At 45.8% G+C, this 26456-nt stretch overlaps 1 protein-coding gene across 1 annotated transcript; it reads right to left on the reverse strand.

Annotated features, from left to right (window-relative positions):
* Window positions 1–30: 30 nt before the first annotated feature.
* rab5aa (RAB5A, member RAS oncogene family, a) lies at window positions 31–9988 on the reverse strand. The gene is made up of 6 exons (XM_084455335.1): window positions 9846–9988; window positions 7765–7986; window positions 3990–4141; window positions 3386–3508; window positions 3156–3249; window positions 31–2984 (listed from the first exon to the last, which is right to left on the reverse strand). The coding sequence occupies exons 2-6, from the start codon at window positions 7928–7930 to the stop codon at window positions 2869–2871; spliced, it is 651 nt and encodes a 216-aa protein (XP_084311461.1). The 5' UTR covers window positions 7931–7986; window positions 9846–9988; the 3' UTR covers window positions 31–2868.
* Window positions 9989–26456: the final 16468 nt, after the last annotated feature.

Consider the following 26456-nt stretch of genomic DNA (forward strand, 5'->3'; position numbering starts at 1 on the left):
TATATATATATATATAGGCATTTTCTATTGTATCTATTGAATTCATATCACACATGACATGCGATCTCTGCTGACCTATGACTTCCAGCACAGCTGTAGAGTCCCCCTCCATGCACAATACAAGCTGCATACAATAGAAATGATCACATTTATTTCTGTTTTTATTTGGTCATTATTTAACAGTACTAAATGCTTGCATTGAAATTCTCCGGCTGTAATTATGTGTCCACAACAAAGAAAAATATACAATGTACATCCCTATGTGTTAATTCATTTATTCATGACGATCCACCAGCTTGTACCCAGACAGTAGAGCCCACCAGTCTTTCTCTTTGCTATCAAGGTTGTTATATTGGTCCTACAATTGTGTTACAATATTACGGTGACGATATAGAGGTTGGCATACGGTTAGACAATCTTTTTGATGAACTTTCCGCCTGGTTCTGAAAGGGAGTTTATACACCCAGTGTGTCTGGAAGTTGGACACGGAGTAGACAGGGCACCCTAACCTTACAACCACTAAAAGAAATTAGTGAAATGCGAAAGAGAATGTTATAAATAGAAACCAAAATGTTTGAACGTTTTTTTTTTTTCCCCTTGAGAAAAAGTACATGGACAGACCACTAAAGAAATGCAAGTTCTTTTTTTGTTGTTAATAACACTACAGACATTTATAAAGACCACCACTGATTATAATTTAACCATTTTGTGAAAAAAAAAAGAACAACATAACTCCAAACCCAGAGCAAAGCCGTTTTCTGTACAGTTCTTTATGATTATCTAGACAACTCCCTAGAAGCATTAGTCCTGTCAATTGTATATCGAAAAAAAGTAGACTACATTGCAACACCCTATTTACAGTATATTATTTATATATATATCTATATAATATTTATATCACACTGGCTGTAATTATAACAAGATAAATTCATGATGAGCGTCATTAGTGCAAGGCATGATTAAGACAGACCTGTCAGAGTTATTGACCAGACGGGTTGTGTGTGTGTGTGTGTGTGTGTGTATCTAACTACATAACGATGTTTCTGGGGGTGGGAAAAGAGCAAGAATGGAAAGAACACAAATGTGTGTGTGTGTGTGTGTGTGTGTGTGTGTGTGTGTGTGTGTGTGTGTGTGTGTGTGTGTGTGTGAGGAAGTGGTGTTTAGCTTGTACGTGTGCTTGTGTTCTATTACAGGTCTGGAAGGTTTTGGGAACAAAAACAGCGGTCTCTGAGTGAGCGAGTGAGTGAGTGAATGTGTGTGTTCCCACATGCAATCATCGACGTGTGTGTCATTGTCAAAGGCCATTTCATGAGCAGAAAGCCCCGCCCTCCTCTGTACACACAGGACTGTGTCTGAAACGCTTCCGGAAGAACAAAAGATGACAAATGACCCTGGGATGAGAGAGGGATATTGGGCCACTGTGCCGGCTGATCTCAGAGAACTCCCGTCTCTCGGCTCAGCTGACCCCAGCTGACCCCAGCTGACCCCACCTGACCCCACCTGACCTAGGTGTCAAATTAGCTGCCTCTCATCAAGCAACACTAGTTCACAACTCAATCACATCAACCGAATGCAGAGACAGTGCGTTGCTATCAGCTGACACGCACTCCTATGAGGAGAGGGACTCTGCCTCATCCACTGACAGAGACTGATGATCGGGACAAGGGGGGGGTCTCAGAGGAACTTTGCCTTGCTGTGGTGACAGTAGGAGGTTGGGGTGGTGACAGTAGGAGGTTGGGGTGGTGACAGTAGGAGGTTGGGGTGGTGACAGTAGGAGGTTGGGGTGGTGACAGTAGGAGGTTGGGGTGGTGACAGTAGGAGGTTGGGGTGGTGAGGGGCGTACACCAGGCTTTGAGTTGTGGAGGTCCTTGCAGACACTTGAGTCACAGAGTCAATACTGTGAACGATTGCACGATGCCACTAGGGACAGCTAGAAGCAGGCACGACCCTGGAATGGGGCCAGGGACAAGAGGTGTGTATGTATGTGTGTGGTAAGGGGGGGTAAATTAATGCTACATTAGGTAAAGAGTGTTTGTGTGTGTGTGTGTGGGGGGGGGGGGGGGGGGGTTAGGGGGTATTACAATATGTAACTCATGAGAAAATAGAGGACCAAGGTGGGAGGGGCCAAGAGTGAAACAAGCAACCTCAAGATCCATTGACAAACGATCTGTTTATCCTTGTGACGTGAAAGTAATTGATCCCTCGCACCCCTGGGGGAGAGCTTTGGAAGTGGCGCACCGTTCTCCCCCTCTCTCTCCTTCCCCGTTCTCTCTCGTTTCTTTCCTACTCTCCTCTTTTCGACCGAGATTATTTTTGAGCCACGTAACAAACGTTTACAAAGATTTGTTTTCATAGTTTCATTTCTTAGGCCTTGTAGTGATACGTGCATCCATGATTATGACTAAAATGAACAAAGAGAGATTGTGAATTAGAAATGCAGCACTGCAGCGAGTCTGTAGGTCTCCCAGGAGAGAGAGACCCCTTGGAGGAGCCCTGCCCCCCAGACCTGCTCATACAGTATCAACATCTGGACTGGTGGGAGGGGGAGGGGTGAGGGGGGGTACTTATATAAGAGAGAGGGGGGGGGGCGGGAGGTCAGAAGGGAGAGGTCTTCATCATTAGTAACAGCAAAACGAGAGGAGGAAAGAGGGCGGGGCAATGTTGAGAGATTGGTGAGGGGGCGTGGCTTCAATTACTGGAGAGGAGGAGGAGGAGGAGGAGGAGGAGGGGAAGGCGGGGGTCTTTTCTTTTTGCTGCAGATCAGAGTTTGGGGGGGGCGGGTCGTCACATTAGTTACTGCGATGGCAGTCAGGCCATCGGTCGCATTAGTTACTGCAATGGGATATGACAGGGGGGTGGAGCTCCGCATTAGTTACTGCAGCATGGGGCCTTGGTAGGCTGGGCGGTTTCCGTCAGGTCGACGCCCCGGTTCCGCCCACTGTTGGCGCCTGCAGCCTGGGGCTCACTCTTAGGCAATCTTTTTGCTGACAGAGGGGAAAGAACAAAAACACTATTTCAAAATGGCCTCTGCTAACAAATATTGCTTCGGTTAAAAGAATCGACTGGTTTCTTAACTTCTTAACTACATTTCTACGGAAAATGTGAATATCGAGTGTGAATCGAACCCCTTAAACCGCAAGGTGGGAGAAACCTACCGATAGCCATGAATATCTCGTTCACATTCATCGATGTCTTGGCTGATGTCTCCATGAAGAGTAGGCTGTTGTCGTCTGCGTACGATTGGGCATCCTGAGAAAATAGGGTAAATAGTGAAAATATAGTCAAACTAGAATGATGCGCATCACCCATATCACCAGCCCACTGGAGAGATAGGGCTGAAATACAATGATCCTGCTCAGAGGTGTTGAGTGGCTTCTGGACAGACCTGGAAGTCCACGGCTCTCTTGTTGGCCAGGTCGGCCTTGTTGCCTGAAAGAGCGATCACGATGTTGGGGCTGGCTTGTCTCTGCAGCTCCTTCACCCAGTTCTTGGCCCGTGCAAATGATTCCTGGAGAGAGAGAGAGAGAGAGAGGAAGAGAGAGAGAGAGGGAGAGACAGAGAGAGACAGAGAGAGAGAGAGAGAGAGAGGGAGGGAGAGACAGAGAGAGAGAGAGAGAGAGAGAGAGAGAGACAGAGAGAGAGGGAGAGAGAGAGAGACAGAGAGAGAGGGAGAGAGAGAGACAGAGAGAGAGGGAGAGAGAGAGGAGAGAGAGGGAGAGAGACAGAGAGGGGGGGAGAGAGAGAGAGGAGAGAGAGAGGGAGAGAAAGAGGGAGAGAGAGAGAGAGACAGAGAGAGACAGAAAGAGACAGAGAGAGAGAGAGAGAGACAGAGAGACAGAAAGACGGGGGGCGTACAATTAAATACCGTTCAATTCAAATGGCTTTCAAATAGCTACATTCAAAAATGTATCTATAATCTTTTCATACCTGCATTCAAAGCTAAAAAGAGACCACTCAGACAGCTAGCTAGGTGGCTAGTAGCTACGTGCCTCGTTTGTGATGTCGTAGACCACAATGGCGGCCTGCGCCCCCCTGTAGTACATGGGCGCCAAGCTGTGGTAGCGCTCTTGGCCTGCCGTGTCCCAGATCTCGAACTTGACCGTTGTGTCGTCTAGACAGACCGTCTGGGTCAGGAAGGCCGCTGAGAGGAGAGCACAGGGAACAAACAGGTTCATGACAAACATGCTTTGTTGTCCAACGCCACACTCCTGGTGACACAGGTTGGGCCTTAGCAAACTGAGTCAAAACAGAGCGGACAATATGGCTGCGAGCAGCAATGCGGCGTCCTACGGACGTGCCAGGGCTGGGTAAATAACAGGCGAAGGACAAAAGAGTCCAAGCGGCATAGATTTCAGGAGATAGCAGCCGGCTGACCACACGGCCCAAGGTCTTACAACACCACTACGATGGGACCACCCACCTCATACTGGGACCACCCCCCTCATACTGGGACCCCCCCCCTAATACTGGGACCACCCACCTAATACTGGGACCACCCCCCTCATACTGGGACCACCCCCCTAATACTGGGACCACCCACCTCATACTAGGACCACCCACCTGATACTGGGACCACCCACCTCATACTAGGACCACCCCCCTAATACTGGGACCACCCACCTCATACTAGGACCACCCACCTAATACTGGGACCACCCCCCTAATACTGGGACCACCCCCCTAATACTGGGACCACCCACCTGGGACCATCCCCCTAATACTGGGACCACCCCCCTAATACTGGGACCACCCACCTAATACTGGGACCACCCCCCTAATACTGGGACCACCCCCCTAATACTGGGACCACCCACCTAATACTGGGACCACCCACCTAATACTGGGACCACCCCCCTAATACTGGGACCACCCCCCTAATACTGGGACCACCCACCTAATACTGGGACCACCCCCCTAATACTGGGACCACCCCCCTAATACTGGGACCACCCCCCTAATACTGGGACCACCCACCTGGGACCATCCCCCTAATACTGGGACCACCCCCCTAATACTGGGACCACCCACCTAATACTGGGACCACCCCCCTAATACTGGGACCACCCCCCTAATACTGGGACCACCCACCTAATACTGGGACCACCCACCTAATACTGGGACCACCCCCCTAATACTGGGACCACCCCCCTAATACTGGGACCACCCCCCTAATACTGGGACCACCCACCTAATACTGGGACCACCCCCCTAATACTGGGACCACCCACCTAATACTGGGACCACCCCCCTAATACTGGGACCACCCCCCTCATACTGGGACCACCCACCTAATACTGGGACCACCCCCCTAATACTGGGACCACCCCCCTAATACTGGGACCACCCCCCTAATACTGGGACCACCCACCTCATACTGGGACCACCCCCCTCATACTGGGACCACCCACCTCATACTGGGACCACCCACCTAATACTGGGACCACCCACCTCATACTGGGACCACCCACCTCATACTGGGACCACCCCCCTCATACTGGGACCACCCACCTCATACTGGGACCACCCACCTAATACTGGGACCACCCCCCTGATACTGGGACCACCCACCTGATACTGGGACCACCCACCTAATACTGGGACCACCCACCTGATACTGGGCCCACCCCCCTCATACTGGGACCACCCACCTAATACTGGGCCAGATGAACTCTGATCATATGAAGTAGCCTAGGCCCACAGGCCAGTATCACTTAATAGGGTTAAGTTGCATGCCTCATATACTATACTATGATAATATACAGTAAGCTTAAATATGGAAATGATTTGTTTCCATTGTGGACTAATCTTCCCCAGTTGATATTGACCATGGTTTATTTTAAGCAGTTGACTCGCTATAATGTGCTTATACTCTATTCTGCCAGCATAGCATAGCATAGCATGGCACGTCCATCTATTGATATAGAAACCATTCGATCACAGACGTTGTACGATAGCGCCCAAAGGACCCACATACCAAAAGAAGCATGTTTCTAAGCTCAGTGGTTCTATAGTTACAGACTTGATTGTGAGTAACATCAACCCTATATTGAGGTCATCTCTTAACCTAGCACATTTTCTGTCACATGCTTCTTAGACAGGTACATACCCCTGCATGAGACCATCCAACTTACGCTTAATAAGAAATATGCCTTGTCCATATTAGTCCATTAGCATTAAGTGCTGAATTCATAACGCCACAAATCACACTGATTTTAACAAACCGACATGTCCATATCGCCCTTGATGGAGAGTATTGCCAAGAGTACATGTCTGCAGCACTGCCTGAATCAGATAAAGCGTTCATGAGATGATTTTTAAAGTATTATTTTAGCATTAGCATACCACCAAAATGATCACATTTCAAATACCTGTTGTTTCCTTGTCTTTTGACACACCTCAACACCTGAGCCAACACACCTCAACACCTGAGACACCTCAACACCTGAGCCAACACACCTCAACACCTGAGCCACCTCAACACCTGAGCCAACACACCTCAACACCTGAGCCACCTCAACACCTGAGCCAACACACCTCAACACCTGAGCCACCTCAACACCTGAGACACCTCAACACCTGAGCCACCTCAACACCTGAGCCAACATGGCTCTGGTTTAAGTCCCTAATTTATTGTGTCGAAACGTTATAAACACGTATAAGCCATTTTTCCCCACCATCTTGGAATGTATCTCTTAACTGTTAATACCCAATAAGACATGCATCCTATATGTACATGAGCCATTTCAGACTTACCGGACCTATGGCTGATTTGAAGTTAATGTGAATAGGTTTCGTAAAATTTTCAACCAGGAGAAAAATCAATCATGGCAGACTTTATGGGTTCTCGAGGCAAATGTGTTCCTCATTAGGAAAGCCACATACACCTGATACATTTTCATCAAATGTCACCGTGTTTGAAAGTCTTGGTTCTGGAGTCCAGACACACCACTAACAGCCTAAGATGAAGACCACGGTTGGTTGAATATTTGAGTTACACCCTCTTAACTCCCACGCCAGAGTGGAGGGGAAACAGGTGTGTTGAGGTAGTGAGGTGAACAGGTGTGTTGAGGTAGTGAGGTGAACACGTGTGTTGAGGTAGTGAGGTGAACACGTGTGTGGAGAGGGAAACAGGTGTGTTGAGGTAGTGAGGTGAACAGGTGTGTTGAGGTAGTGAGGTGAACAGGTGTGTGGAGAGGGAAACAGGTGTGTTGAGGTAGTGAGGTGAACAGGTGTGTTGAGGTAGTGAGGTGAACACGTGTGTGGAGAGGGAAACAGGTGTGTTGAGGTAGTGAGGTGAACACGTGTGTGGAGGTAGTGAGGTGAACACGTGTGTGGAGAGGGAAACAGGTGTGTTGAGGTAGTGAGGTGAACACGTGTGTTGAGGTAGTGAGGTGAACAGGTGTGTTGAGGTAGTGAGGTGAACACGTGTGTGGAGAGGGAAACAGGTGTGTTGAGGTAGTGAGGTGAACACGTGTGTTGAGGTAGTGAGGTGAACAGGTGTGTTGAGGTAGTGAGGTGAACAGGTGTGTTGAGGTAGTGAGGTGAACAGGTGTGTTGAGGTAGTGAGGTGAACACGTGTGTGGAGAGGGAAACAGGTGTGTTGAGGTAGTGAGGTGAACACGTGTGTGGAGAGGGAAACAGGTGTGTGGAGGTAGTGAGGTGAACAGGTGTGTTGAGGTAGTGAGGTGAACAGGTGTGTTGAGGTAGTGAGGTGAACAGGTGTGTTGAGGTAGTGAGGTGAACACGTGTGTGGAGCCAGCCCACCTCCGATGGTGCTCTCCTGGAACTCATGGAACTGTCCCTTGACGAAGCGCAGCACCAGACTGGACTTCCCCACTGCAGACTCTCCCAGTAGCACCAGCTTAAACTGGCACATCTTGTTCCCAGCGTTGGGCCCGTTGGGTCTAGTAGCTCCTCCCCGATTGGCCATGACCTAGTCAGATCCCCCGGTGTCCCACACGTCCCACTGCACTGTCACGGCTTCAGCTATCAGAGGCAAGAAAGAGGGGGGAGAGAGAGAGAGAGAGAGAGAGAGAGAGAGAGAGAGAGAGAGAGACAGAGAGAGAGAGACAGAGAGAGAGAGAGAGACAGAAAGACGGGGGGCGTACAATTAAATACCGTTCAATTCAAATGGCTTTCAAATAGCTACATTCAAAAATGTATCTATAATCTGACTACCACGGCTTTGATCATAACCACCTGGTTTAACTTGTGTGATGAATCTCAACCTACAAATGGGATGCCCCGGGCCTTAGGCATAAATGATCATCCCAAATCAAGCCGTGGGTGAATCAAAGTGGATAAAGAGGCTCCAGGAGAGAGGAAGAACCATTGACATGCAATACTGATCAGAGCTGCAGCAGTGGACACAGGCTTATCTGATTTAATATATCAATCTGAGCAGCAAAAATGTATTTAACATGATACATGAACAAACTGATAATCATCCGTCTTTCTTCTGTGTTGAGCGGATTCTGACATTTCTGCTGTTGCCAAAAGACAAACAGTCCTGTTGCCATGGCATCCACATGATGGCAAGCTGCCTGGTGTTGCAAATGGTGAAGTTGTCAAAATAAACACGGGTGATGCCAGTCACCACCACCTCCATCAATAACAGCCCTCTGGTACCTGAGAGACTCATCTGGATGCAACATAGCCTACAGTGTGACAGAACTATTTTCTTGTTCAAACAAACTACTCCATTTACAGCTCTTTCACTGGCAGAGAAGTTTCTACCGTCATTATCTATGGAAAGACTTGGCAGGTTGTGTGGACATGAATGTGATGGACGCTTCTCTGCGCACACAAAGATATTGCAGTGATGTCGCAATAACAAAGATGGACCTGTTCTCTAGGGTGTCAAAAACAAACACACAAACAACATCTTATTTATAATGAGTTTCCTAAACATATCAATTGTCAAGTTTCAACCCCCTCTCCCCTCTTCCAGTTACTCGAAACGCGTATCTATGGCCAAACCTCAAAGCATTGTTGAGAATAATAAACATTTTTGTTACATGTTTTTATATATCCTAGTGATTGATTGCAGAGCAGGTAGGACCAATTAACTGGCACAGTAAGACAAGAATGCAATAGGAAACAAATAAACAATAATAAGTTTCTACAGCATTGCTAATCTGCTTGCTGGCTAAGTCTTGAACCACTAGTACTCGCACCCTTTTGCATAAAACGATGGCCTGTAGTGGAAAGTAGTTAGATATAAGCTCAAACCTACAGGGCCTAGTTTGTCTAAGGACTTTGGGTTGTTTTAATTCACGCAGAAACCACATTTAGCCAACACCCTTTTACCAGCAGGCGTGTTGTTGACGGATGTGGTTCACATACATGAAGTGAGCTGACATGTTAGCTGGGTAGCTAGTTAAGTTAGCTAGTTACCTGAAGAGATGCTGAAGGTGCTAACGCTACTAACTCGGACCATCACCTTGAGTTTCTGTTTATACTCAGGACAGGAACTGCAATCCCAGCTAACCGTAGCTAGCTAGCTAACCTCCTAGCAAAACAAGCCACACACAATGCTGGGTGATGGCTAGCGTGCTAGCTGGCTGGGTTAGCTCGCTGGCACTAGGTAGCTATATGATGGCCACTATTGGGTGTTGCTAGCTAGTTAGAGGTTGACAGTCGTGCTCAATCAAACACCAGTAAACAACACACTGGGGACACACAAGACAGGAGAAATAATCTGCCAGATCGTCCATAGTCTGGTCCACGGCCTAGAGAGCTCCATGTTTGCGTGTCTCTCCCCCCATATCCACGTCGTTAGCATAGCTAGCCAGCTGATCACTGAACCAGCTCAAACCCACAACTTGCCATTTCGTGTACTTTACCTGAGTGCCAGGCGATGTTCTCGTAAACCAAGTACACCCACGGGAGTATGTTCACACAGATAACGAGCGCACTGTGGGTATGTGCCGAAGAAGATACAAGTAATTTCTACCACCGCGATCAGGTCTCCTCCTTCCTTTCTTCTCGCAACTTCCCATCTAGAACCAAAACACAAACAAGCCCTTCCGCTCCTCGGGCCACGTCACCCGCACGGCTGGCAGGAGGCCTGCAATATTGTTTTTTGGTTGTGAGGTTATTGGTAATGATGATGAGGAGGAGGAGGAGAAGGAGGAGGGTGGTGGTGGTGATGATGATGTTGATAGAGGTTGTAGCTGATGATGATGATGTTGAAGATAGAGGTTGTGAGGTTGTAGCTGATGATGATGATGTTGAAGATAGAGGTTGTGAGGTTGTAGCTGATGATGATGATGTTGATGATAGAGGTTGTGAGGTTGTAGCTGATGATGATGATGTTGATGATAGAGGTTGTGAGGTTGTAGCTAATGATGATGATGATAGAGGTTGTGATGTTATTGTTAGGCTAATGATGATGATGATGATAGAGGTTGTGATGTTATTGTTAGGCTAATGATGATGATGATAGAGGTTGTGATGTTATTGTTAGGCTAATGATGATGATGATAGGCTACAGATAATTGTACTGATGATGATGATGATGATGATGTTGATAGAGGTTGTGAGGTTATTGTTAGGCTAATGATGATGATGATGATGATAATGATGATGAAGGAAAATGTGCCTCTCCGTGGAAAGCATCCAGTTTGTTTACTTTGGAAATGTCAGCATGATCCCAGAGAAGAGACCCACCCCAGGATAATAGTGAATTCAGTTTTTTGTTAGATTCCCAAGGCTTTCCAATCACAAAACTAAGCATGTGTACTTACCCACTCCGATAGAGATTTACATTACATTACAGTCATTTAGCAGACGCTTTTATCCAAAGCGACTAACAATAATTGCATTTAACGTAGGAAGAGCCAATGTACTACTACTTGGCAGAACTCACAAGTGCATCTTCTTTCTAAAACAAGTGACTAAGAGCATAATCTAGTGCTGAAGGCAAAGTGCAAGAATAGCAATCTAAAGTATAGTGCAATACAATACAATAAGTGCTTAGGAGGGAGGATTGTTGTAGTACTTCTTGAAGAGATGAGTTTTGAGCCTGCGACGAAAGATGGCCAGCGACTCTGATGTCCTGACATCAGTGGGCAGTTCATTCCACCACTGCGGGGCCAGGACAGAGAAGAGCCGTGACCGTGGGGCCAGGACAGAGAAGAGCCGTGACCGTGGGGCCAGGACAGAGAAGAGTCGTGACCGTGTCGAGGCTCCGGGGGCCGGGCAGGGGCCTCGGAGTAACGGGGCAACCAGTCGCCCTGAGGTAGCAGAGCGTAGCGGTCGGGAGGAGGTGTAGGTTTTGACCATGGCCTGGAGGTAGGAGGGGGTTCCTTTCATTGACCTGTAGGTTAGCGCCAGAGTTTTAAACTGGATGCGAGCCGCTACAGGGAGCCAGTGTAGGGAACGGAGGAGGGAAGTTGTATGTATTTATAGGCTATAACATACAGTAGATTGTTATCTTAGTTTACGCCTGCCTGCATTTTCAGGTAGGCTAATCTCTGGCACAGCTACAGGGATTTAGTGGCCCATTTCAAATTCCCCCATCCAATATCACATTTGGTACCTATGGGGAAAATCATCATGAAGATGCAGCAAAATAAATACTGGTGTACAGTATATGGCTCATAGGCTATTATTCATGCCAGATGAGGCCCTCTAGAGATCTGGGGCCATTTCATTTGAAACACCTGAAATATTGCCACAAAATCCACCCCAGTTTAGGTGAATGGAAAAGTGCCTACCCCAGGGGGGTAAATGAAGGAAGTTATACGAAGGAATATATATTTTGTCAATTTGAAGAGATGGCCTCAAGTGAGCATTTTATTGTACGTGGTTGTGTCTTTAATCCTTGAAGAGACAATAGGGATGCATTATAGAATCTGGAAGATATATGACCTGAGCGTATTGTATACGACGCACTGCACTCACATATGACGTTGCACACACATATACACATACACACACTTGCATGTGACCTGAATGCACTGTATAGGATGCATCACACTCCCATATCACACCACACACACATATACACATACAATCTGCATACTCGCTGTATATACACTGACCTGCATTACTTTTTGTACATTGTTTCTTTTCTTAGATAATCCTTTTTTGCACAAGCATTTTGTACTCACTCTGTCCTGTCCTTGCTCTGTCCTGTCCTTGCTCTGTCCTGTCTCGTCCCTGCACCCTGTCCAATGTTGTCTCCATGTTATGCACCAGGACAGAATGCAAATTCCTAGTACATTGAAAAACTGCATGGCAATAAACGAATTGTGATTCTGATATATTACTTGTTTAGATGTGTACCAGTAGAGGGAGCCCTCACCCAACCAACATCGAAACAACCAAAAACACTGACTTATGAGTGCAATTCATATTCTACACTCTATCTAAACACAAGTATTGTGATGTTAACAAATCACAACTGATTCCAAAAACTAACATGTTTGGTCTCCGCTGTTTATTATTATTATTAGTATTATTATTATTATTTTAATGCACTATTGTTGTGTGTGTGTGTGTGTGTGTGTGTGTGTGTGTGTGTGTGTGTGTGTGTGTGTGTGTGTGTGCCGTGCGCCATGTCACCACTCACTGTGTGTAATGTGTGTCACCGTACGGCCAATTAAAGAGCCACCTCCCCAGGTCATGTAATGTATATAAACATTACTCACAACACCAGGGCCTGTTTGGGGCTTAGAAACATATTTATCATACTAGTGCAAAGTGCCTGTTCAAAATGGGCTTTTGTCATGACATATTTGCGTGCCCTCTTCTATAATAGTATGAAGCCCGTCATGGTTGTTCTGTGCTTGCATGCCCGTCAGGGCCCATGGCCGTTCTGAGTGTGCCTGTGCCAAATTGCCCATACAGCTCATTATAAATTGCTATGCATTATACATTTTTTCTAAATGCACTAAATAAAATGTATTTGTCATACAATAGGTTATTTGAAACAACTTCCCTTCCTTAGTCACACACTAAGCAATACGCTACAATAAGCTAACCCTTAGCAATGGGGTTAGGTGCAAGTATAAAAAATGAAACAACCATTTCCCCTCAGAAATGATTTAATAAAGCATCTATCTATCTATCTATCTATCTAACGATCGATCTATCTATCTATCTATCTGTCTGTCTGTCTGTCTGTCTGTCTGTCTGTCTGTCTGTCTATCTATCTATCTATCTGATCTATCTGTCTGTCTGTCTGTCTGTCTGTCTATCTAACTATCTATCTATCTATCTATCTGTCTGTCTGTCTGTCTGTCTGTCTATCTAACTATCTATCTGTCTGTCTGTCTGTCTATCTATCTATCTGTCTGTCTGTCTGTCTGTCTATCTAACTATCTATCTATCTATCTATCTATCTATCTGTCTGTCTGTCTGTCTGTCTGTCTGTCTGTCTGTCTCTCTATCTATCTATCTATCTATCTGTCTGTCTGTCTGTCTGTCTATCTATCTGTCTGTCTGTCTGTCTATCTATCTATTAAATATCAGTAATTAAATCAGTGAAACTCAGTGAAGCTAGTGCAGGGCTGGACGTAGCTCGGGAGCTAGAGCGTCCGGCTGGAGAATGCAATGTCCTCGGTTCGATCCCGACTCCCAGCAGTGTGCCCAAGTATCCTTGAGCAAGACACTGAACCGCAAAATCGCTCATGTAGGCCTACCTACAGTCACCTCACAGCAAGAAGGTCTCCTACCTACAGTCACCTCACAGCAAGAAGGTCTCCGGGCCTTTCTGTGCAGAGTTTGCATGTTCTCCCCATGTTTGCAAGGGTTTCCTCCCAAAGAACACAATGCAGAACACATGCAGAAGAACAGATGCTCCTCAATCCTGTCCCTGGGCGAAATGCAGGGAACAATTTCCACCGGCGACGTGGAGGTGTGTGTGTGTGTGTGTGTGTCCCATGTCACCACTCACTGTGTGTAATGTGTGTCACCGTATGGCCAATTAAAGAGCCCCCTCCCCCCCAGGTCCTGTAATGTATATAAACATTACTCACAACAACAGGGGCAGATAAAGCAACTTAATCAGTTAAAATTCACCATTCAAATAAACACCTCTGGCATACACAACGAAACGAATGCACGCAAACTATTGCTCTTTCATGCCATAAACCGAAATCAATGCACCCATGAATAAACTAAAACTTTGTGTATGCGGCGATCCAAGCTGGCCGCGAGGGACTAAACAGGGGAAGACGTAGCCTAGCTACTCTGTGACGCGTAGCTCAATAATTCAGGTCCACTTCGGTAGTCCGTTTGACCGTTTATTCAATCCAAAAATATTAATACATATTAGTTTTAATATGTATAATAATACATATTAAAACTAACTGGTACCAGATACAAATTAAAGTGCATTTATGGACTTCCCGTGCTCACCCCCTCTCCTTGCTCAAGCCAACCTGCTGCACAGGTGAGTGCATTTACCTATATTCACTTCCGTTGCCGTCCAAGCCCCTGTGAACACGCCCACCACCCAAGGTGACAGTACGTGACTACAAAATATTGTGGACATACATACATGGCTCCTACACTTTGATTTAATCAAATCCCGTGGAACAGCTCTGGCTATGGAGCGTTTTTGACATAGTGGCTCAGTATTAAAAGTCCCATGACACCATGTGGACCAAAAAGATTTCCAATAGACATACATGGGGAAAAACCGTACAACTCTTTGAATTGTCAACTTTTAAATCATTGAGTCCATTTTTCTTTTGAAGCCACCTCTTTCCCCATGTATGTGTATGAGAGAAACGCAATGGTCTATGGGTAAAAAGGATAGGCGGGGACTGACAGGGTAATGCATTTATTCAGTGGCAGCCACCACAGAACAGCATGGTGACAGCAGACAGCACTGCTCTGGGATGTTTGAACCAGGGGAAATAAAGGCTACACTGTAGCCACAGTGATGACCTATGGGTAATGTAGTCTTGTAAACACTCACAGATGGAGGGAACAGTCTCCTCCATCTATCATATTATATGATGTCCCATATACAGTGAGACCCCAACAAGCCATATTATCTGTTAACCTAGTGCATAATGTCCTGTGTCGTCATAGTGTTTTCTGTTGTGTTTGAAAAGGTTTCCCTATGGAGGATATACCACAATAAACCAAAGCCATCATCATACAGGGGTACACACTGCCATCCAATTATACAGGATCTCTCCTTACTGTATTTCTCCACGCATCAAGGTGAACTTGCCTCCATCCAACACAGACGTGTGTGTCTAATGGAGAGCCTTTACTAAAGGCAGGAAACAAGTAGAGCTTTAAAATACATTTTTTATGCATTTTTAATCAGGGCACAATTTTAATCAGGGAAAATGGATAGGCGGGGCCAAGAAAAACATTACTGCACATGTACTGTGGCCCTGGATTTGTAGACATTTCTTTAGCGTGTGCTCTGGGTGAGCAACTTTCATTGGAATTAATGGGCGGCCATCTTTGAATGCCTCATCCAGGCCTCTTAATACCTCCATGGTTTCAACAGTGTTCAACAACCTCTTATCTTTAACTCTAAATAATACAACGCTAGCGTAGCATAGCACTATCTTCAAGCTTCACTTGTTAACAGTATGCAAGCATGGCTATCAAGTTAGCTAGCAGCATTGGTACTGTAACAGCAGCCATACCCAGTAATACAGTTTGTATACATTTACTTGACGAATGAATGTCTGGATAAAGTGCAAAATCGAGAGCAAAGTTCAGTCAGAACAGTTTTTGTCTTTTGTCAGATAAACCAACTCAACTGAGAGATCATGTTAAAAAGCCCCATACAGTATCTGTCGCTAGCTGGTAGCATTGTGAAGTCTAATTTATACTTCATGAAACGACTCATGGCTCATGTCTCATGGCTCTTGGTTGCCATGGAATGGAATGCCTGGGCATTGTCTTTAGCTTCCATTCCAAGGCAACCAAGAGCCATGAGACATGAGCCGTTTTATGAAGTATAAATTAGGCTTAAGGCACCCCTTGGTCTGGGGTTGACTGTAGCACTGGATGGGACTGTATCCTCCCACGCAGAACTACTGTACTGTTAACCGGCACAGCGCCTGTTGAGAACGGCTGATCGAAACAACTTCACAAGCAACACTGCACATTCTTGAGCCCTGAGCAATACATCTGCCAAATATCAACTTCATACCTCACCCGGTTCTCGATATAATTGTGCCCAAGACAGAGAGACAATGAATGTGTCATTATAGAGAGATTACGTGGCTGTTGTGCTCATTGTCGTGGACGTTTCAAGACTGGTGATAGTGTCTGGAGAGAGCTACAGTAATATGTTGTGTGAAATTGGTTGCTGCAGTACATATTACTTGGTTTGACACACAGCAGAGCAGGCAAAAATCTAATCAACAGCAAAGATACCAATCTCTGTTCAGAGAACTTTTCAATTCTAGAGTAGGGATTATTTAGTTTTTCAAGTAATTGTGTCAGTTGCATCCTGTGGTTCTTCTTACATTCCGTCTTCATTTGCTTTTGGTTGTGCTCTGCAGAGTAGGTCATAAACAAATACCAGTTGAGTCTTATACTGTACAATAGCTCAGTGTTGGAGTGGAATAGAGTCCACACATGTTTATTGAAGAGCCTTACCTTGCCCCTGGCATTCTATACTGTTAACCTCACTACATTGTCAGTGCTGCATGCTCTTATTTTACAGAGCACTTAGCCCAGTCAAGTATGTCACAGTAAAGGGTCATATCAGCTATTCAGTGGAAATCATAGACGGTATACTGTATGTCTGGTCCCTCAGGGCCCAAGTCAAAGCAACTGTATTGGAGAATGCCACACAAACAACATAATAACGATTATTATGCCTTCATCCAGTTATATAACCACTCTATTGTATATAATTGTGAGGAAGGAGAATCTCCTGATATATCCTTCTTAGAGGCTAATTAGTAAAGATTCATGTATAGCATCTTCATGTTGCCTCACTTGACCTTCTTTGCTTGTGACAATGAGGCAAATATGCTAATACTGCTGACAAAATGTCTCCACGGTCCTCAGATGCTTGGTCACGAAGACCACGTTGGTCAGCAGATACATTACTGAGTGACAATGCCAACGTGTTCTGGGAATGTGGGCTGTGTTTACAGTTTCTAAGAAAAAATGTCTTTAACGTTAACCCAGGGATTAATTTAAGGGGTCTTTAAAGTTAACCCAATGACTTTGTTGTTGAGTGATTGTTGTATGGGCTGTCGGGGGTATGTTATTATCATGTTGAATTGCCTGCAAGACCTGTTAGACTTTGAAGGCAATAAGACTATAGACACACACCTGGTAATCTGATCTGTGTGTCAGTGGAACAAACATTAAAGCCCATTATGTCATTTGAGCGTATTGTGATGCCATGAAACCCAGCCTCTTTCAAACATGTTTAAAACAATTTAACCAGGGCAATAGGCAACATGGCCACCACACACACACACACACACACACACACACACACACACACACACACACACAGATATCCCCTTGTCCCTGGCTGGTGGCTGCTACCCAGATAGCAAGCGGATCTGGGCCATATACAGGCCAGATCTGGCCCTTGTGGCTTAGTTCCGGCCCATATATGGCCCAGAATTATTACACATCCGCTTGCTATCTGGGTACTGTACCACTTAAATTCAGAAATCTAAGAGTATCCACCTACTGCACTATAATATCAAATTAAATATTCAAATTTGAAGTAAAGTACAAGTTCCTCCAGTAACAACCACTATTGTGGTTGCCCATGGAAACTGACACATTGTCATTTTTCCACTTGCTGTAGCCTATACAATATTCATGTAAATGACTGACAGGGTAATGCATTTATTCAGTGGCAGCCACCACAGAACAGCATGGTGACAGCAGACAGCACTGCTCTGGGATGTTTGAACCAGGGGAAATAAAGGCTACACTGTAGCCACAGTGATGACCTATGGGTAATGTAGTCTTGTAAACACTCACAGATGGAGGGAGCAGACTCCTCCATCTACCATATTATATGATGTCCCATATACAGTGAGACCCCAACAAGCCATATTATCTGTTAACCTGGTGCATAATGTCCTGTGTCGTCAAAGTGTTTTCTGTTGTGTTTGAAAAGGTTTCCCTATGGAGGATATACCACAATAAACCAAAGCCATCATCATACAGGGGTACACACTGCCATCCAATTATACAGGATCTCTCCTTACTGTATTTCTCCACGCATCAAGGTGAACTTGCCTCCATCCAACACAGACGTGTGTGTCTAATGGAGAGCCTTTACTAAAGGCAGGAAATAAGTAGAGCTTTAAAATACATTTTTTGAATGCATTTTTCATCAGGCATAGATCTGGAGGTGAAACTTCTTCAGGCCCTGAAATCCCGCAGCCACTTTCATTTGCAAAATGAATAATGGAGTGAAGCGAAATGACAATTCATTCTGAGTGTCAGGCTATTGACAGTGCTGTTGTGTTATCAGTAGTGTGATGTTACCCTGGTGTTCATCGTTAAGTACATCACGCAGACTGTGGATGAGTAGACTGTAGTCATGACAGCACACCTGCCTCTGTGAGATTGTTCTCAGTGCCAGCTCCTCGTACGGTTTTGGTTGCCTCCTTCCCCCCCCCCCCCCCCCCCCCGCTGTAAGAGCACATTATGTCCTTCCTTCTCCTATTTTCTTCTCCCCTTTTATCTACTCCTCCTTCCTACTCCTCCATTTTCCCCCCTCCCTCACCTCTTGTCAACCTCTCCACCTCCCTCTCTGTTACGGTATGTAGCCTATTAACCTTCCCCTCCACTCTCTCTCTCTCTCTCTCTCTCTCTCTCTCTCTCTCTCTCAGTCTTTCCCTTCTTCCTCTCTGGTTCCTCCCTCTCTCAATGCTGGCTGTGAGGCTGATGAATATTGACAGGCAGTCAGGCAAGGGTCCCCACCCCGTGCAGCCTTATGCGATGGAGATGTGACAGGAACAGGCTTGTAGGGAAACAGCCGGTACAATACCTCTCTCTCTCTCTCTCTCTCTCTCTCTCTCTCTCTCTCCAGAGCCCAGGTAGATTATAGTTAGTGTGCTGCAGAGTTCTGTTTCCTGTTTCTGAAGATACATATTCATTTCCCTCAGTCAGGATGAGGTAGACAGGCTACTTTATAGCAGCACAAAGTGTTGGCTGATGTACTGTAGGTTATTCACAATGAGCCCCGATTTCATTCCAAAGCGTGACTGCATAGCTGGGCCTCAGGAGGGGGGGCTGACATTTAGTGGGAATAAAGTGCATTAGAATGTGACAAAAAAAAAAACATAATTATTTGCAGCAGCAATTAATGTCAGCGGCAAAAGCTCTCGAAATGTCTTGTGCAGATTGTTCCTGTTGAAATATATAAACAAAACACTTAAAAACAGACAGGGGGGGTGCACTTAAATCCTCACCTCATCCCCTCAGGTGCATTTTAAAGGTATGGTAGCCAAAATATGACGCTATATATGACCTAGCAAGGACGGGGGTCCTAATTGGTGGATCTGCCAGGGGGGTCTCTGTAGGTTTTCTGAGAATGCAAACTATGAGTCGAAAAGACAACTGGATGAGGTCAGAACAGGTGACCTCAAACCGTAGGAAGGTAGGCGTGGAGGTATAATATAGAAGCTAGGCCTATCTCTTCAAAACATGCCTATATGGAATAGACCTATAGCTTTCAGAAATGTGAAAAGAATGGTCAACCTAACAACTTTTTTCCAGTGTCATTTAAAGTTACTAAAATATTTTCTGTCATTCCTGTACAGTGAGTTTCTGTCTTTCGTTCTGCATGAGCATGTTATACTTCGCGTTCTGCACCGCGGGCAAACCAATTTAGCTTCCCACTGCCTCACTACCGGGGTGATGGACGTTCCAAGCGGTGGTCGCGTCGCGTTTTAACAAGCGTGCGAGACGCACACAAAGCAATTTCAGCATTGAGAGATTTTACTTAGGCTATCTGCACATCACAGTGTGGTGTTACGTAATTAGACGACTGGCAACGGACAGAGGGAGACGTTTTCCACTGTATCACACCACCATAGTCCATTCTCCAAGACAGGCCAAGTAGCTAGGAGGCCTAGCCTGTACTTGCATCCAATTTACAGGAATTTACATTGAATTTACAAAATTCAGTGCAAAAGCCCCCCCCCCCCCCCCCAGCAACTCGCTGTACAAAATATCTGTCAGACCCCCGTCAACAACTAGCACGACAATAAAATAAGCCATAAGGTCCACTTTTTGAAAGAAAAAAAAACGAACCCCCCCCTTCCACAAGGCTGGCTACGGGCCTGCCTATGTTAGGCTAGCATTTTTCATATCAAATGATGTAGATCAAATGGAGGCTTGACTGAGTATAGGCTACAGCAGGCCTACAGTTGGCCACTTGGTCTAGTCGGAAACAGAGTAGACCTGATCCAGTAGAGAGGAACCAATACACTCTGGAAGGATACAGCAACGCGGAAGAGCCTAGTCTCTATGGTGATAGCATCATGCAATTCTGAATGCTGAAAACGGCAGGCTGCTTCCTGACAGGTGAGCAACAATAGAAGCAATTTAGTAGCCGCCATGGCATCTGCACCAGCCTGCATCATCTAGATTGGCGCCAACCCCCTTCCCGCCCATTAATCTCCACCTCTGACATGCGCTTTGTTCCTCCCTCGCCGGCTGGGTGTAGCGGACACCCAAGGGAGGGAACTGTGCTCCCAGACTATTTATCAAATGTAGGCTACTTTATTTATTCAACTTTGTCCCGCAAACCTTCCCCTCATCTCCAACCCCCAGGCCCCCACTAATACCGCCTCATCTCAACTAAATAGATGTAAAGGCATCAAAACTACACACGGTACACACGCACGCGCACACACACGCACGCACGCACGCACGCACACACGCACGCGCGCACACACACACACACACACACAGACGGTTCATCATAAAAAACAGGACATGGTTATAGGTCACACCAGAGAGCCTGATTTATGTTCCATCCTGTGCGCTTTACAAACCAAAACATACATAACATGGCGGTTTTATCTCTGGATATAGAAGAAATGGCCTGATTTTGTTACCTGAGAGAGAATAAACACCACCTCCTTCACAGAGAGGCTGTTTTTGTGGTGAAATCTGGGGCGAGAGACAACTGGAAAGACTCTTTTCACTTGGATAAAGTGCTCATTTGAATGGAAGAATGAGTGTATGTACAAGTGACTTTGTGTAGCCCCTGTGTGTGTGTGTGTGTGTGTGTGTGTGTGTGTGTGTGTGTGTGTGTGTGTGTGTGTGTGTGTGTGTGTGCTCATACAGTATTTGGCCGTATACCATGTGTGTGAGTGTGTGTGCATGTGTGTGTGTGTGCTCATACAGTATTTGCCTGTATACCGTGTGTGTGTGTGTGTGTGTGTGTGTGTGTGTGTGTGTGTGTGACACGCGTGTGTGGGTGTGTGTACATACAGTATTTGCCTGTATACCGTGTGTGTGTGTGTGTGTGTGTGTGTGTGTGTGTGTGACACGCGTGTGTGGGTGTGTGTACATACAGTATTTGGCCGTATACCATGGTGGACAATTGCTAGTGTATTTGGGTCAGGGCTATCATTAAGCACTGTGAATACAGAAGAAGACAAGCACACAAACAGACACACAACACACACAAACACAACAACACACACACACCACTTACTAATGCCACAGGTCAGTGGTAAATATGCAATAAAGACTGCAAACTGAGGCACCAGTTAAAGTATTTTGGTATGAAAATGAATGTCGTAAAAGAATCCACTGGATGTCCCAGCTCCCTGCCTGATAATCTCTCCATAGGCTTATTATTATGTCTCTATCTCAGTCCCTCTACCTTATAAACGACCTCAAACTTCCCAAATTGTTCCCACTGGGATTATTTAAGTATCTATCTAACCTGACGCTCCAGATGGTGGACCATCTCCGTTGGAAACGTTTTGTTAAAGGGCAGGCTAACATTCAAAAATGCTTGGCAGGCGATTGGATCATGAACCATCTTTCCATCACCGTCCATCACACGTTAACTTCAGCCTCGCTGTCGTCACACCTAAACCCCAGTGTGGCCGTTTGTATTTCCTCATAGAACGCTGATCGGCGAGATCGTTTTCTGATCTGGCACAAACGTATCTCTATGGAGAGTATCCAGACTGATTTGCAAGAGAAACAGAATGTGAGCTGGAGAGATCAGGATGGTCTCACGAGGGAACGGTATCTCCCTCTCCCTCACCAGGCCTCTCTTTCTGTCCTGAGTTCAATAGAGGACCATGTTTTTATTTTTTCTCTACTAATGACAAATAAAAGGAGGTAGGAAGTCATGAATAAAATATGAGGCGAACATGGTGCATTAACAGGCAGGATGGGATTGTCTGTACACCATTAAATATGGATGGCCTCAGGAACCAAGCCAGATAACAAATTCTGGACAGCTGTGCAAGAGCCGCCACTAAACCCACATATCATCATCCAAACACACTGTAACGGGATAGACCTTATGATCTTGAATTGTTCGCCGGGGTGCCAGTCAGAGTCAAGTCTGACAAATAACAAAGTCGGTCAACCCTTACAAAACACAAATACAATAATTCAGGTAATAGTATATAGCATATAGAACCTCACACAGCAAGAAATAACCACACAGCACAACAGACAGTTTCAGTTTTGCATGATATATTCAAAAACACCACATTGCGTGCGTGAGTGTAGGTGCGAGTGTGGGGTTCAGTCCATCAGAGTCCATTTCATTCATTGACCCAGCAAGAGTTCAAGCCAGCCGACCTGGCCAATCACTTGACAGCAACACAATAATCCAACTTGATAATAATAATACTCCACTCCGGGTTTTACCACGGATCCCCGTCCCTCCCGTTACTTGTAATGTCGGTTAAGTCAGTCAGGCTCCTGGTGTTGGCTAGTGCAGCCAGCTAACACCGGTTAGCCTGTTGACTGCCGATGCGTTGAGGGTGAATGCGATCGTAGAGGTCAGATTGTGTTGTCCGTACTGCTGGTATGGGTGTGCTGGTGCTGAGCAGTCGTGATGTTTTCCGGTAGGCTGGGTTTATAGTACGCGGGGTTGTGGTGATTGGATGGGACAGAAGTGGGGTGTGTCCCGTGATATTTGTGATCCTAGTTACCCATGTGAGCGGTGACGTACAGACGCAAACGTCCTGGGGCTCTACAACACACACACACACACACACACACACACACACCATCATCACATGGAGCGTTACCCTTGGCTGTGCCCTTAAACTCATGTCTTCATTGCATGTGACTTTTGATGCCTTCCCCCACACACAACATACACACACACATACACATACACACACAACACACAAAACACACACAACACATAAAACACAATGCCCCCTTATCATCATTATCATCACAAACTGCTACTGTATGTGTCATCTCCTCACCTTTCTCTTTTGAACACACCAATCATCACTGCGGACTGATATTAACGCACACGCACACACACACACACACACACATACACACACACACACACACACACACACACACACACCATAGGATAGTTGCTAGCCTGCTGACAGCAGCTGGACCCACAACAGGTGTGTCAATGCAGTCCGCCCCGGGCATACAGCCCCTCCCCCCTTCTGTCACCCCGCCCACCCCTGTCACCCCTGTCACCACCTAGACATGACGACAACCTCCCGCTTTCTCCTCAGCTGAACCATGGTGCCAGCCAACAAAGGACAGGCAGAACTCTACACACACACACACACACACACACACACACACATTCAAAACGTGTACTGATGAACAACATGCTTGCCTGACAGAGAATGTTTGTTGTCATAAGCAGTTTGTTGTCCTCACGTCTCCTCAAAACGCTGATGTGTTTGCATGCATGTGGCGTGTGTGTGTGTGTGTGTGTGTGTGTGTGTGTGCATGTGTGTGTGTGTGTGTGTGCATGGGTGTGTGTAAATGTGTGAGGGAGAGGGAGACAGAAAGTGCTGAAGGTTGCAACAGCAAGTATGAAGTGGACAGTGACACCTCAGTGGCACACTTCAAGGACATGTCAACATGGCTCACCGTACAGTACATTCAACACAGAGGGCATGCTGTACTGTATGTTGGGAGATTGAAACATTAAACCAGCATTACACAGTGAATTGATCCAAAATCATTTCTTAGAATATGAATACACCATCATAAGCTCCACTGTGTATATTATACATGGTAGAACATCTTCTCCTTCTTAGACACAGAGCGCCTGTATGCTCTGTGCTTCTATCATGCATGAGTCCCCTCCAGCTACCATCTCCATTCTGCTGACTTCATCGGTTCATTGCCTAATGAGGTGGATATGACAGGTCTGTTTTGACCTCGGAAGCTACAGAGGCATTTATTGACTTCTAAAAGTCAGTGCTCCTGAGTCGAGATGTAACGGTATGAAAAACTCATATAGTGACCAAAACTATCACGTTTACAGTATTATCACGGTATTATAAAGTGTGCTGAAAATGTTCTAAAACTACTGATTCACAAACTGAAATCATTTCAGCAAGTCTTATATTGAAATGATTAAATTACAAATAAAATTATCAGCACTATGCACTTTTTGTTTGTGTAAACATTAAAATAATGTGTCTTGGAGACTGTTGCTGGACAGTATTTAGAGTTTTTCAAAGCATGGAAATCAGACACGGTTTTAATGGTAATTTTATTGTGATAAATGTCGTCAAATTTTATCACGGTTTATCATTATACTAGTCCTGCATATTCCTGTTCTACACGCAAAGGGTGCTATACAGAACCTTTTGTAACAAAAGAGGGTTCTACCTGACCTGAAAAGGATTCTAGAACCTTACTGACCTGAAAAAAGTTCTATATAGCACCCTTTTCTTTTAAAGAGAGAGAGTATCTCTAAGGAAAGAGAAGTAGACCATTTCTGTGTCATTGTCATGAATGAAATTAGTAATCACCCCACAGCCAACAAAATAGCAGCATAACATAAGTCTTATTTGTTATTTATTAGCATAACATGTTTTTATCTAATAAATATAAAAACAAAAGGTTTGAATTTGATTGCAGTACATTCCAAATGCAGAGAAGCCAAGAGGCTATCCTACATGAATAAAGATAGAGTCCTAGAGCCATTGAGACAGGACATGCAGGGTAAGACCTGGGTGGTAATACACACCACCACACCATCACTCACCCAACATGAAGAGCTGAACCCTTACCCTGCCGCCCATCAGGTAAAAAAATACATCTTTAGTATCTATACATTCATAGAAATATAAAAATGATTATTGTGCTTTGAAACATTGGAAATATTGCGTGAACTCTGATTTGTCGGGGGAATGGATCTCAGAGCTGGTTACCATGGGAGACCTCTGAAATATGGATGTAATTGGCCTAACAGCAGATTCATTAACCAATCGGGTACTGGTAGTTTGCTTCAGGCCAATTAACAACAAGGGTGTCTCTTGCCTTTGCCTAAACATTCCTCAGTCTTAGAAATAGACCCAGACCCTATAAATACGCATAGATAAATACCAGGTTCACTATTAATGGATGAACCGGATTTCCTTTAAATATATAATTGGCAAGCTGGAATTCCATAGAGTGACATGCAGTGCATTAATTTGTGTCTACAGGCAAAAAGGCTTGGAGAGGCATGCAAACAGAGAGTATGAAGAGAATGCGAGAGAGAGAGAGACAGAGAGAGAGAGGGAGAGAGAGAGAGAGAGAGAGAGAGGGAGAGAGAGAGGGAGGGAGAGAGAGAGGGAGAGAGAGGGAGAGAGAGAGAGGGAGAGAGAGAGAGAGAGAGAGAGAGAGAGAGGGAGACAAAGAACAAAAGAGGCCAGAGAAAGAAAGATAAAGAGAGTCCCTTCGCTGTGCACAGTATGGCGGACGACAGCAGGGGCTGTGTCGCCCCCGGCATAACATGACCCTCTCTCCTCTCCATCCCTCATCCCTGCCCCCCGCCCCCCCCCCTCACCCCCCAGAGGACCACCACTAAAGAGCAAACTCCAACAATCCACCCTTCCCTTTCTCACAACATCCTCTGCTCTTGGTCCAGCAAAGCCGTCCGACCGGCCAGGCTAAAAGAGCAGGGATGGGGGGCGCGTTGGAGTGGGTCTGGATCTGGAAGCCCCCCCCCCCACCCATCTCTCCTAGCAACCCGGCCAACCTGAAATCCCTGCCAGCAGGAAGGAGCAAGAAAGAGAGACCTCCACCTCCTTCTTGTCCCTTTTCTTCTCCAACCCATCTCCACTCTCCTCCCACCCCTCTGCCACCCCCCCTCCCCATCCCCCATCATGGCGCAGTCCTGCTGTTCCCTCCCTATAGGCATGGGGGCGGGGTCTTACCCAGAGAATCAAAGTCACAGCGACCTTCATACTAGCGTGCTATACCCGTCGTGCTTCTACAACCCATTCTAATGACATTACGCTAACGCCTTTACAACGTAAAGCTGACGCACCTGCAGCTTTCGCCGGCTG

The sequence above is a fragment of the Borostomias antarcticus genome (genome assembly GCF_949987555.1).
Source record: "Borostomias antarcticus genome assembly, chromosome: 21".
NCBI classification, from domain to species: domain Eukaryota; kingdom Metazoa; phylum Chordata; class Actinopteri; order Stomiiformes; family Stomiidae; genus Borostomias; species Borostomias antarcticus.

Bases quoted from the DNA above. Each gene is read 5' to 3' on its own strand.
- rab5aa (XM_084455335.1), bottom strand. From the start codon at position 7,930: ATGGCCAATCGGGGAGGAGCTACTAGACCCAACGGGCCCAACGCTGGG. The intron at 4,142-7,764 runs GTGGGCTGGCTC...CTCTCCTCTCAG, and splicing joins CCAGGAGAGCACCATCGGAG to CGGCCTTCCTGACCCAGACG. The intron at 3,250-3,385 runs GTCTGTCCAGAA...CTATTTTCTCAG, and splicing joins AGAGAGCCGTGGACTTCCAG to GATGCCCAATCGTACGCAGA.